A 13946-nucleotide genomic window follows, 5' to 3' on the forward strand; every position below is an offset into this window, starting at 1 on the left:
GGAATCACAGGTGTGCACCACCACGTCCAGCTAATTTTTGTATTTTCGTAGAGATAGGGTTTCACCATGTTGGCCAGACTGGTCTTGAACTCCTTGCCTCAAGAGATCCACCTGCCTCAGCCTCCCAAAGTGCTGGGATTACAGGCATGAGCCACCGTGCCTGGCCTAAAAAAAAATTTTTTAGTATCATCCCTGTTTCTACCACTGTATACCTTCAGGATAACAACAGATTTGATCTCTTAGCATTGCTGTCATATTAAATGAAGTGATACATATAAAGCCTTTAGCACAGTGCTGGGCACACAGCAAGTACTGAACAAGTGGCAGTTAATATTATTAGAAGACGAATAAAGAGAGATTGTCCAGCCTCATAGAAATAATCATGATTTGAAAAAGTAATGACAACAAGTACTTCCAGTAATGCTAATACTTAGTGGGTATTTGCTCTGTGCCAGGTGCTATTTTAAGTACTTCAAATGTAGTAACTCTTTTAATCTTCATATCAAACCTTGAAGTAGGTACTATTATTATGCCTGTTTTACTGAAAAGCAAGAGAACAATTCTAAAGAGATGAGACCCCAGAAGAGAAGCAGACTGTGTCCCTAAACACTATAGGTCAATGCAACATCCTGGAATTTGACTAGTTGTTATGGAATGAATTGTGTCTAACCCTCAAAAGATTCATATGTTGAATTCTTAATCCTTAGTACCTCAGAATGTAACCATGTTTAGAGATAGGCTCTTTACAGGGTAATTTTTATGAGGTCATTAGGATGGGCCCTAATCCGATATGACTAGTGTGTGTGTTTTGTTGTTGTTGTTTTGAGACAGTCTTGCCCTGTTGCCCAGGCTGGAGTTCAGTGGCACAATCTCGGCTCACTGCAACCTCCACCTCCCAGGCTCAAGTGATTCTCCTGCCTCAGCCTCCCAAGTAGCTGGGACTATAGGCGCGCACCACCATGCCTGGCTAATTGTTGTATCTTTTTTTTTTGGTAGAGACAGGGTTTCACCATGTTGGCCAAGTGGCCTCGAATTCCTGACCTCAAGTGTTCTGCCTGCCTCAGCCTCCCAAAGTGCTGGGATTACAGACATGAGCCACCGTGCCCGGACGACTGGTGTCTTGATAAGAGGAAATTTGGACACAAACGAACAGAGTGATGATGACGGGAAGATGGCCACCTACAAGTCAAGGAGGGAAGCTGGGAACAGACTTTTCCCTCATGGCCCTCAGAAGGAACCAACCCTGCTGATGCCTGGACCTTGGACTTCTGGCCTCCAAAATTGTGAAGAAATAAATTTATTTAGCTTAAGCTCCCAAGGTTGTGGTACTAGGATACTAACACTAACATGCCAACCAAAAGCACGTCTCCTCCATCTCTAAGGAACAGGAGGAAAGAGGAAAGAATCTTTGTCTTCTTTCTCTAAGGGACCAACCCCTGGTATGCTCTTTGGCCTCTTCAGTTTGGCACTGAGACCCTTCACCTCAGCCCGTAAACCATTCAAGCAGAAAGACCTGGCAGAGTCTAGCACTGTAAATTTTTACCATGAATATGACTTCCACTGTAGCCACCTCATTTAAGTCTGTTAGTGCTTAGTATGTAGAATACCCAAGCCTGTGTTTCATCAACAAGTATTTATGGAACCTCTACCCTGGCCCAGGCACTGCATTTTAAGAAAAGTGTACAGTTAGTTTCATTTAACAGCCTACAGGAGACATTACTAATGTTCACTGATATCAAATTCTTTTTTTTTTTTTTTTTTAGACACAGAGTTTCGCTCTTGTTGCTCAGGCTGGAATGCAATGGCGCTATTTCGGCTCACTGCAACCTCTGTACAGTTAGTTTCATTTAACAGCCTACAGGAGACATTACTAATGTTCACTGATATCAAATTCTTTTTTTTTTTTTTTTTTTGAGACAGAGTTTCGCTCTTGTTGCTCAGGCTGGAATGCAATGGCGCTATTTCGGCTCACTGCAACCTCTGCCTCCCAGGTTCAAGTGGTTCTCCTGCCTCAGCCTCCCAAGTAGCTGGGATTACAGTCATGAACCACCACACACGGCTAATACTGTATTTTTAGTAGAGATGGGGTTTCACCATGTTGGTCAGGCTGATCTCGAACTCCTGACCTCTGGTGATCCACCGCCTAAGCCTACCAAAATGCTGGGATTATCGGTGTGAGCCACCACACCCAGCCTGGGTTGCAGACTTTATGACACTTAATGTAAATGCTTCAGCACCATCTCCTAAAGACAGAAGAATAGTGTTCTTCTTTATAACTACAATACCATTATCATGTCTAAGAAAATCAGTAGGTTTTTTTTTTTTCTGAGACAGAGTCTCGCTCTGTCACCCAGCAGGCTGGAGTGCAGTGGTTCACTGCAACCTCTGCCTCCTGGATTTAAGCAATTCCCCTGCCTCAGCCTCCCGAGTAGCTGCGACTACAGGTTTGTGCCATCACATCTGACTAATTTTTTTTCTTTTTTTTTTTTTGGTAGAGATGGAGTTTCACCATGTTGGCCAGGCTGGTCTTGAACTCCTGACCTTGGGCAGTCTGCCTCCCTTGGCCTCCCAAAGTGTTGGGATTACAGGTGTGAGCCACCATGCCTGGCCAATCAGCAGTAATTTGTTAATGTCATCTAATATTCATTCTATAAGATTATTCCAGTTATCTCCAAGATATGTTTTATGGATAGTGTTTGCAAACCAAGATTTAATCAAGACCTGCATATTTTAATTGTTTTAAAGATTAAATACCCTTAGAAATTTACTATACTAAATGTGGTATACTTTCCTTTCCCTCCTTTTTGTTTTTGTTTTTGTTTTTGTTTTTGAGACAAGGTCTTGCAATCTTGGCTCGCTGCAAACTCTGCTTCCCAGGTTCAAGTGATTCTTGTGCTTCAACCTCCCAACTAACTGGAATTATAGGTGTATACCATCATGCCCAGTTAACTTTTGTATTTTTAGTAGAGACAAGGTTTCGCCGTGTTGGCCAGGCTGGTCTTGAACTCCTGTCCTAAAGTGATTTGCCCACCTTAGCCTCACAAAGTGCTGGGATTGCAAGTGTGAGCCACTGTGCCCATCTCCTCCCATTTTCTGATATATGTGTACTTACATGAATTGTTTTCATTAATAATATTTGCCATTGATAAAGGTGGAGTAGAGTGTGGTTGATAGGAAATGGAATTTACAAGTTGGTAGGAACTTAAAATGTTTTTGTAATGAATGACAGAGTGGCTATTACTCTCTCATATTTTACTTACGTGCTTAAGCCAAAATATATAAATATGTATGTTATATGTATATTCTACTTATGAAGAAAAGAAATCTGGTCTGATTAGGCTTTGTGTATTTTATTAGAAGTCAATGTGGCCATTTTATTAAAAACATTTCAGATTTGTAAATGTGAAGAAAACTGATTTTTCCTTTAGTATTTTTGGAAACTGGTAACATTTTTAGAAGTATCAAGCCAACTACAAAGATACCCTTATGCCAAGATTTGCAATTACTCAGGTTTTACATTTAACATTTTTAAACTATTATATATTTAATAATACTACAAAATAGAAAATAAGATAGTTTTAATGTAATTTTTGTTTGGAATATGACTTTAAAACTGTGTGTGTGTGTGTGCATGTGTGTGTGTTTTAAGTGATTTTTGGAGGCTGTATGGTTTACTGAAATAGGGCTCATCTAAAAGTCACAGTGTTTTCATCTTCTACCTTTACTGTGGATAAGATACAGTATAGTTCATAAGATGGCATAATACTTGAGGCACTGGATTTTAGTTTTAGAAACATCTTTGTTCTAAAATAATCCACTTTGGGGTCTGGTATTTCTTTTAGGATATTCTCGTATGTCTTTGCCAGACATTAGGCAGCTTTTTCTGCTGATAAATTTAAAATCTGGTAACTTATGTTTGTATTTATCTATATCTGCAGATTTCTTCTCTCCAAATATTTTATAGAAGTCATTGATATTTGTCTTCATAAAAATATATGAAAAGTTAACTTTTTTTCCTCTGTAAATCCTTAGGAACTAAACTCTTGATCTCTTAAATATAGAAAGATAATATTCATATTCTACCTGTCTAGCTTTTTACTGTATTAAATTTGTATCACCTTTTTTTTTTTCTTTTTAAAACAGAGATGTGCTCCGGCATCTATTCGCCTCATGGACAACAAGCAGTTTCAGTTTGGTAAGTAAGGAGTGATAATTTTAAAATGTCATTTAGCCACAGAAATTTATGAAATATTAGTAGAAAGAGTATGGAATGCAGAGGTAGAAAGAACGTCAGTCTTGCCTTTCAGGAAGGTGTCAGTCTAGTGAAGATAGACATTTACATAAATGAGTGAGGGCAGCAGTGTTGGAGGTCCTGTGAAAGAAGACTGCACTGGATACCATGGGCTGCAAATGAAGGAATTGATTCTTCTTGATTTTGCTTGAGGTTAAAGAATCAGAAAAGGCTTTTATAAGAGAGATGCTTGAGCTAAATCTTCAAAGGTGAATACAAGTTTGCCTAGATGTCTCTTCTTCTCTACCAGACTTCTTCACTTAGCAGCAAAAATGTGAAGGTGTGAAATTCAATAATGTGTGTTAACGACTTCAAATCGTTCTGTGTGGTTCAAATAGAGGGTAGGGTTAGGGTTGTTATATGAGATAAAGTTGGATAGGTGGACTAGGGCTTTGCAGGATAGATTTGGATTTTGTCTTGTCAGCAGTGGGATTTCTTTGAAGAATAAAATCAATCAACTTTACGTCTTAGCTCATTCTGGCAGCACTGTACAGGATAGATTAGAAGGGTACATGCATGGAGGAGAGACACTAGGAGATGAAACAGTTCAAGAAGCAAAGTTTGAGGACTTTGAGCATGGCAGCAGCAATGGAGATAGAGAACAGATGATAGATTTTCAGAAAATCAGTTTGCTAACTGGATGTGGAAGGCTAAATAAAAGGAGGAGTTGAAGACAACACCTAGACTGATTGGACTGATTGGGTAGATTAAATAACATAGAAGTATGGGTGGTGGTCTTGGGAAAAAGATATTATAATGGGTTGTAGTTATATTGTGAAATTTACTTTGGGATTTAAGTTTATAGAATTTAAATATCCTCAAAACAATTCCTATGGGAGTGATCGCTCAGTAGTAAATACTAAAGGCAAAGATAGGCAGGCTTTTGTCATGTCTAAAAGTAAGCTGAGATTTTAATTTGGGGAAGCATGGTTATAGTTATATAGAAACTTAACTAACGTCAGGTTCATAACATACCAAGAGTTTTAAAATTACATTCTTCTAAGTTAGTCATAATTGTTTATTTCTTTAAGTAAATTACTTTCAAAATACTAGACTACTGACAAGAGTTTAAGATAAATATATTCTATAAGTAATGAAGTACTTAAATCAAGTGAAAAACCACTTGTGTGTTTTGGCCTGCATTTAGAGATCTTAAAGAGAGCCGTGCATCTAATTAATAAGACTGTGTTATTCATTTATATGTTATTGTTGTTGTAAACAATATTAGACATAGGCATCTTTGTAAAATTAATTATGATTTGGCCATACTTATTTATAATTGAAATCCATAACAATTTAAAGTGAAGGTTTAAAGAAAGTCTCCCTGTCATCCCTCTTCCATGTTCTCATTACTATACCTGAAAACATACTTACTTGCTCCCCTCTAGCTTGCTCCCATCTGTGATATTATAGGTTCTACCTTCTCTAGTCTTCACTGTGTCTCCCCTCCCTCTGCCCTTTACTTAGCCACCAAAGTGATCCTTTTGAAATACAGATCTGATCATGCTTTTTGGCTGTCTGTATAACCTTTCTTACTTTTCAGTTTTAATTGAAGCCTTTACATTAATATATCCTCCCATGGCTTCATGATCAAGCAACAGAGGAAATAATGCTTAGCACAGCAAAGGGTGTCCAGACCCTGCACTAACCATATGGCTGATTGGTTGGTGTTTATACCACATTGGTTGTTAACAAAGCACACGCCATATTATTAGTTGTGAATATTTTTAATATGGTATCTACCTCAGGTACAACTCTTAATATATTATATTGACATCTAATTTTAGTATATTGAAATGATATATATCATTGAGTATAATGAAATAATCCGAAGATGTCCTCTGTAAACTAAAGTTTCTCAAATTTAGGGTATGTTTCTTAGTCATTTTTCTATCACCTGCACTTATCACATAATAGGCATTTATATGTTGATTCAATTAGTCATCAAACTGGCAAGGGGGTGAACAGATTCTAAATAGCATAGTGCTCATCACATTGTCAATAGCACACTTGATAAAATTCTCTTCATGACTGTTCGTCAGAGTGGTATCCCCACTTTACAAATGACTCAAAGGCCACTTTACAAAAGACTCAAAGGACTTTGACCACAGTCCACAAGTCATATGTGGTGGAGCTGGGGATGAGCCCAGATTTGTCTGACTACAAAGCCCAAGAGTTTTTGCACTGTCTATAACCCCTGCTTTAAAGTATAGGTAATTAATAAATCCATTTAAATGACTTGATTAACATTGAAACAACAGAAAATTCACTAATCAAACTGTCCAGCTAGTAAATTTGGAAATTAGTTTAATATTTTAAAAAACCACAATAGCGACTGGGCGTGGTGGCTCACACCTGTAATCCCAGCACTTTGGGATGCCAAGGCAGGCGGATCACCCGAGGTCAGGAGTTTGAGACTAACCTGGCCAACATGGTGAAACCCTGTCTCTACTAAAAAAAAAAATACAAAAATTAGCTGGGCACGGTGGCAGGCACCTGTAGTCCCAGCTACTCGGGAGGCTGAGGCAGGAGAATTGCTTCAACTGGGGAGGCAGAGGTTGCTGTGAGCCGAGATCACACCACTACTCTCCAGCCTGGGCGACAGAGTGAGACTCCGTCTCAAAAAAAAAAAAAAAAAAGGAAAAGAAAAAACCCACAATAGCTAGAATATATTTAAAATGTAATTATATTGATAGGCAACATATTTAAGAAAAAGTAAAAGATAATATTTTCTCGTTGATACTAATGCTTAATATCCACTTAATACCCACTTAAAAGTCAGTATCACTTTTACAATAATTTATTCTTCAAAGCTATCATGTCACCTTAGTATCAGAGACGTATGTGAGTAATTCTACTAGCATTAATGGAAATTGTGCATATAAATCTCAATGACTTAAGGGGAACATTTACCCTTAAGGATTATTTCATATCCGAGTAGTATCATATGGAGTCCTCATGCATTATATAAAGATAAGTGAATATTTTGTATAAAGGCTTTTGTATAAAGAATAGATCATTTCAACTTCTGCCAAGAACACAATGCGCACATTCAGTATAAAAATGTTTATATATTTATTTCTAATTGTTAATATAGGATGAGTTCCATTTGGGACCAGAAATGAATGTTTTGATGATACATTATTTCTATCTTTATAGATATTAGAAATTGTCTCTTAAAATGCTAGTTATACTAGGAAGCATCTCTGATAGTTTAAAATAAAAGAAAAAAATCCCCAAACATATCTCTTACTTGTGATCAAGGAGCTCAAAAAGATTGCTAGGTTGATCTCTCTCTAACCTGCAGTTCAGTTTGTTTGTTTGTTTGTTGCTTTGTTTTAATGCCCCAGGTATAGCATATATATCTAACTCTTAGCCTCTGGTTAAGACTTCTATTACTTGGTCTTTTATGTAACACAGTTTCCTATTATAATCAGCAAAAATGTAGTAATAAGTAGTATTACAGATTGAGATTCTTATAAAAAATGGATAAAAAAAAACTACCAGTGATAGTTTTATAAACAGCTAGTTTACTGTTTCTAAACTAAACAAAAGGAAGGGCCTACACTTTAAAAACAAACAAAATCCCCAAACCTTAAAGTCTTTTTTAAAAAAATAAACTTTTTATTTGGAGATAATTTTGATTTACTTAAGATTGAAATTCTTTATAAAAATTCTGTATAAATGGTATGATACCTTTTTCTGAATTGGGCTGCTAACACTGAAACCAGATGCATGACTCTTAAATGTAACAGTCATAGGAGTGGAGTCGTTTCTTTCTGAAAACAGTGAGAAAACAATCAAAGGTTTTCACTCAATTAAGCTTAATCTGCAGGCAAAGATGTTAATTTAACAGATTTTGAGACTCCATTTATGTTATTCTGGCAATTTTAACTCTCCGGGTGTGATTAAGGAAGCAATTGCTAGTTTTGTGCCACGAATTCTGGCTGAATTAAGAATTAATTAAGAAACAACCTTAAACTTGTTGTTAACTCCATATTTGGTTATAGTTCTGAATAGTTTCTATATAATTAAAAAAAAAAGTAAAACCAGCCACCATGGGTGTTCTTAATGAAATAAAAATTAATGAAGTAATTTTATTATGTGTAAACCATACCATTGAAAGATACCTAAACTATGTGTAGTATTAATCACATATAGTAATTTGACTTGAAAAATCAAATTTATAATGTGATTTGTAAATAAAAAGTTGTGACATTTGAAAGAAGATAAAAGTATCAAACATTAATATAACTATATATCTTAATATAAATATTTATGTAAATAACATGGGAAGATTTTAAAAATTAAAGTCATGAAAACTTTTACTTTCTTTTAGGATACTAACTTGGAGTAGCTTCTTGATCTTCTGAAAAACACAGAATAACCTATTTATATAAACTTTTTTCTCTTCTTAGGTCATGCTCTTAAACCTCAGGTTTCCTCTATTTTTACATCATTTTTGGATGGATTAAAAAAGTTTTATATTACAAAGGTAAGAATTTTTATAAAATGCTAAAATTTTAAATGCTTAAGGTATCTGTTTTCTGCTTTCTTCCCACAGGCACCTATTATAAGGGTGTTTTTCCATGTTGCTATGTACATTTCAGAAGTATAATTTTTCATGTTGGAATAAATATTAAGTAAATCAATCAGGCAGTCAGTTTCAGAAAATTTTAATTATTTTCCAGTTTTGAAGCTTCTAAAAATAACACTGCATTTGACCAGTTTTGTTTTCATAACATTTTCTATAGTTTGAATTTTTTCCTTTATGGAAGATATCCATAAGTGAAATAAGAGTGTGGATTTTTTTTAACCTATGATTGTTGAATTTTTTTCCTAGAGTGTTAGCACCTTCTTTTCCTTTCATCCTTGTTATTCCATGTGGGATTCTTTTTGTTACATTTTAAATTTACCAGGGGGAAACAGTACTTTCTTCTAGTTCATGTTTTTTGAAGCTCCAATGGGACTGAACTTTAACACTTTCTTTTGTTTTCTAGATCTAATTTTTGTGTGAATTCGTTGGATATGTTTGTTTTTGCCAGGTGGTGGTGGGGTAGCAGCTTCATGTTTTTTTCTTGGTGCTTTGATGTGTCCTTTTGAGATTGGAATTATTAGATGCCCTTTGTCATAAATGTTGTAAATCATTTTTTTTTCCAGGCAGGCATCTCCTTTTTTAATCGGGATTTTTATTTTTTGGTGTTCAAATTTTTATCTCTTTTCCTGTGATTATTTAATATAGTCTAAGCTTAGAAAAGCCTTCCTTCCTCCAGAAATATGATCAGGGCCATTTTCTTCACTCTCTCTCTTATAATAAATGAGAATTTTTTAAAAAATTGTCTTTATTACTATTTGTATTTATTTCAATTTTATCATGTGAAAAAGATCTAAATTAATCTTCCCCTCCTGCTCCTCCAATTGTTAACCAGTTGTGGCAGCACCATTAATTAATCTGTGCTTCTCATACATTGATTTGCTATGCCTCATATCTTATATGCTTATCTAAGAAATAGACACCATTTTAGTGCATCTCAGTCTCTTTTAATGAGCTTTTTGTTCTTAAAAAATTAAATAGATTTCATTGTTGTAGGTCTATTTTTCCCTCTTGCTATTCAGAATTTTCCTTGTTATCACCATCACCTATTTATTATTCTAGAAAAATTTTAGAAACTTTTCATCATTTTAGGAAGTTCATTGTGTTTTTTTATTAGAATTGGAAGAAACTAGTACATTAATTTGGAGAAATATTGAGCGATTTATAATATTTAGTTTATGCATTTAGGAGCATATGTCTTACTCATCTTTTTTTGGATATGTTTTAGATATGTTTCCTAACATATTTCTTTTTAAGATTGTTAGATACTATTTTAGTTTTATGTATAAGATTGCCTTTGAAAACTTTATTTAATAAGAAGTCATTGTTAGCATGTAGGGATGTTGTTGGTTTTTGCTTCCCACCCAATATATCCAGCTACTTTATTCTATCATTCTGCAGTTTTTTATTTGATTCTTTATCATAGTTATTATTTCAACAAGTTATTTGTTGTATTTACATAAGCAATATGTCACTATGATTAACACTGTGGCATACTTTGAAATAAAGTGTTTTTTCTGTGCTGAATAGTTTTGCTACATTGTAATGACCTGAATACGTTTATTAAACATTCTTAGTGATTGACACCTAAAGTTCCAAAGCTCAGTTTTTAAGATATCCATGTATTTGAGCCCATATCAGAAGGAAATGAGCAAAGTGTATTTTGATTTATTATTTTGTGGGATAAGACTTGTCTGTAATAATAATAATTTTATTTTTTGTAGTTTAAAGGATTTGACCCAAATCAGCTAAGTGTAGCCACATTGCTGTTTGAGGGGGACCGTGAGAAGGTTCTTCAACATGAAAAACAAGTGTACGATATTGCAGCAAAATTTGGGTATGGCTTCAAGTTCATAATGCCAAGAGAAAGAAAGTTAAAAGCTAAGATTCTAATATCACCCAGCAGTTATTAAAAGTACTAGGCATTAATGTCTCCAAGCAGACTGCATGTCTCAAAGTAGTTAATTTCAGTTTGGTATTAAATTTGTGGTAATTTATGATAGTAAATTTAAAATATTGTTTTGGTTTGCTTCCAAAATTTTTAGGAAGTTAGATTGATATGTTGCTCTTGTCTAATTATATATATATTATTATTTAAACGTTGTATTTTTCCTAGATTTTTACATTAATGTCTATTTCGTGATATTTGTTCTACTAGAGTAAAATAGAAAATTCATTGTTCTCTTACTCTGTGGTGATAATACTGTATGTATAAAGCATGCTACTAGTGTGTTTTTAAAAGAAAATTATGTTTAATCGAAGGTATTTGATAAATTATCTATACTCCACCCCCTGTCACTTACTGTTTTGTGTTGGTATAAAGAAACAGAAAACATTTCACATCTATAACCAACTGAATAATGGTAGCGTGGTTTCTGTCTTCTTGATGGATTGTAAGACTGATTGATGAGAACTATAGTGAAAATGCCATTTATCAGGACTACATTTTTTCCTTTCCTTTTAAAGTACATAAACTAACAATTTCTAGACACTAATCTTTCCTTTTTTTATTTTAGGGATTAAAATATATCATATCCATTATGCTTCATATGAGTTCTTTGTAAAATTTATTTTCATTTCTTTTTTGTTGTTTTTTAAGAAAACAAATGAACACTTAATTCGGAGCCATGTGTTTTAGAATGCCCCACTTTTATGTATTTTTTTCATATATAAGCCCTTTATTTCTACAGTTGTCTGAATTTAGTGTTAACGTGCAGTATTCTTAAAGGGGAAAAGAGTCTAATCTTAGACTTAAATTTTAGTTTACTTTTGTACTATTTTTAAGTACTGAAAATGTCTCACTTTTATTTTTACCCTATTCTGAAATTGGCAAATGGAATTTTAATTTTTTCAGTAAAAGAGAAAGTTTATTCATCTTTCATATTTTCTCAATAACTGTTTTGGGAATTGCTGATATTTTAACTAAATCACTTAAAAATAATTATGTTACAAAACTCCAAGTAATGACCAGAAGAGTTGAATTTCAGGTCATCTTATTTTTGTTGGAATTTTTGAAATGTACATGTTTTCCTTCCCAGCAGGAATTTATCCCTATGTATATACTTAGTTTCTAAGTTATAAGGAGTATGTATGTAATTTGATTAAAAGACTGTTTTCTTAAAACATATGATATTAGTAAGAAACAAGGAGATTTAAAACCTACTCTAGCCTTAAATATTAGAGACTGAAACTTTAAAAAATTGTTCATTGTATATTTAAATATTTACTTGGATTTCATAATTTCTCAGGACTTGCAGGAAAATGGAAGGGTGCATTTTGCTTTATCATTTGAATAACTGTATATAGGGTTAAATTTGCTTAGTTTCACCTCAGTCCTCTCCCCGCTCACACACACCTCCACATCTGTACACGAACCCACACACAGAGAAATTTCAGTTTTTAGGATCTATCTTTATAATTTCAATAAGTATGACTAGTAAGTCATCACTAGTTAGTAATGTGTCACATTTCCTGTTAGAATGGGGTAGGATGATGACATAATGCTTGTTTGTTGTGCCTCATAATTTTTATAGGGCATGACCTGTCTTGTGCATCACTGTTGATGTCTAGTTATTACTAAATACTTGATTTACTAATTGTTGAATGAATGAATGTAAGTGAATGCTATATTTTCCTGATATCTTTTATTCTACTTTGTTTATGCCTAATTACTGTGCCACCTGTAAAACAGTGTATTTTCATCTTTAGGTATTTGTCAAAACATTTTGTCTGGTTTTTTGTTTGTTTGTTTGTTTTTGTGTTTTTTGAGACAGTCTTGCTCTGTCACCCTGGCTGGAGTGCAGTGGTGGGATCTCAGCTCACTGCAACCTTTCTGCCTCCCGGATTCAAGTGATTCTCCTGCCTCAGCCTCTTGAGTAGCTGGGATTACAGGCTCATGCCACCATGCCTGGCTAACTTTTGTATTTTCAGTAGAGATGGGGTTTCACCATATTGGTCAGGCTGGTCTCGAACTCCTGACCTTGTGGTCCACCCGTCTCGGCCTCCCAAAATATTGGGATTACAGGCATTCATTTTGTCAGTTTTAATTTGAGCCATCAACTGACATGAATGTCAGTAATGCCAGTTTTGTTTTCTTGTATGTCACTATCCATTAACCAATTAAAAATATAGGTGAATCTTCTTTAAGATATGGCATCCAGCTGCCTTCAGATACTGATACTTAGGCCAAGCACTATTGCTGTACTTCCAGCAGTTTTGCTTACTCAAACAAAAGTTGTATCAAATCTGTCCATTAAAAATAGGTTGTAGTAAATGAGATTCAATTTAAAGCAAGGGTAAAGAGTTAAAGACTGGCTCCATTTGAGGTCTTATTTTTTTTTGTTGTTGTTGTTATTTGTTCCTTCTTAGTTATAATTTATTTCTTAATGTGCTTTCATCCTGGCTCCCTTAGAGCTATTTCAATTTTTTTTTGTTTGTTTGTTTTTGAGACAGTGTCTTGCTCTGTCTCTCAGGTTGGAGTGCAGTGACCTGATCATGGCTCACAGATGGGGTTTTGCCATGTTGCCTAGGTTGGCCTCAGACTCCTGGGCTCAAGTGATCTTCCCACCCTGTCCTCCCAAAATGCTAGGATTACAGGCATGAGCCACTGTACCGGGCCTATTTTAAGTCTTTAATACTTGGAAATATCCTCTTTTGGTTTTCTATCAGAAGTTCTAGTATCCCACCAGTTTTCTGTAGGGACTAATTTTTTGTTGTAATCACTGAAGATTCAAGGATTTTTACTTAGGTAAAATGCTACTCTTCCCACCCTCAATCCTCAATCATCTCTCCTGTGTAACAAGACAAAGGAAAGCACCACCAAGTTTTTTTCTGCTACAGTTTTCATGTGCTTGTTTAGCTCATGTATTTTATTTTGAATTGGGGCATTATTCATCTATCCCTTATTTTTTTGTTTATGAAACTCTTTACTGCCTCATTAGCTTTACATTGATTTTTATGAAGTACTCCCAACAATTTAGAGCATTTTTATGTGTTGTCTTAGCCATTTTTTCTCTTTGCTTGCCTTTCACTCCCACCCCAACACAGTAATACCTTTGAACA

The 13946-nt window shown here is 34.7% G+C and overlaps 1 protein-coding gene across 2 annotated transcripts in view; it reads left to right on the forward strand.

The window, feature by feature from the left end:
• The window catches only part of AGPS (alkylglycerone phosphate synthase), a 157831-nt gene that overhangs the window by 104618 nt on the left and 39267 nt on the right, over positions 1 to 13946 (forward strand). For both annotated transcript variants that reach the window (XM_011944033.1, XM_011944034.1), the window contains exons 12-14: positions 4144 to 4195; positions 8710 to 8786; positions 10610 to 10722. In XM_011944033.1, the coding sequence (XP_011799423.1) occupies positions 4144 to 4195; positions 8710 to 8786; positions 10610 to 10722 (242 nt within the window). The remainder of the gene's footprint in view (positions 1 to 4143; positions 4196 to 8709; positions 8787 to 10609; positions 10723 to 13946) is intronic.

Source organism: Colobus angolensis, unplaced genomic scaffold (genome assembly GCF_000951035.1).
Source record: "Colobus angolensis palliatus isolate OR3802 unplaced genomic scaffold, Cang.pa_1.0 Scaffold224, whole genome shotgun sequence".
In the NCBI taxonomy this organism is placed as follows: domain Eukaryota; kingdom Metazoa; phylum Chordata; class Mammalia; order Primates; family Cercopithecidae; genus Colobus; species Colobus angolensis.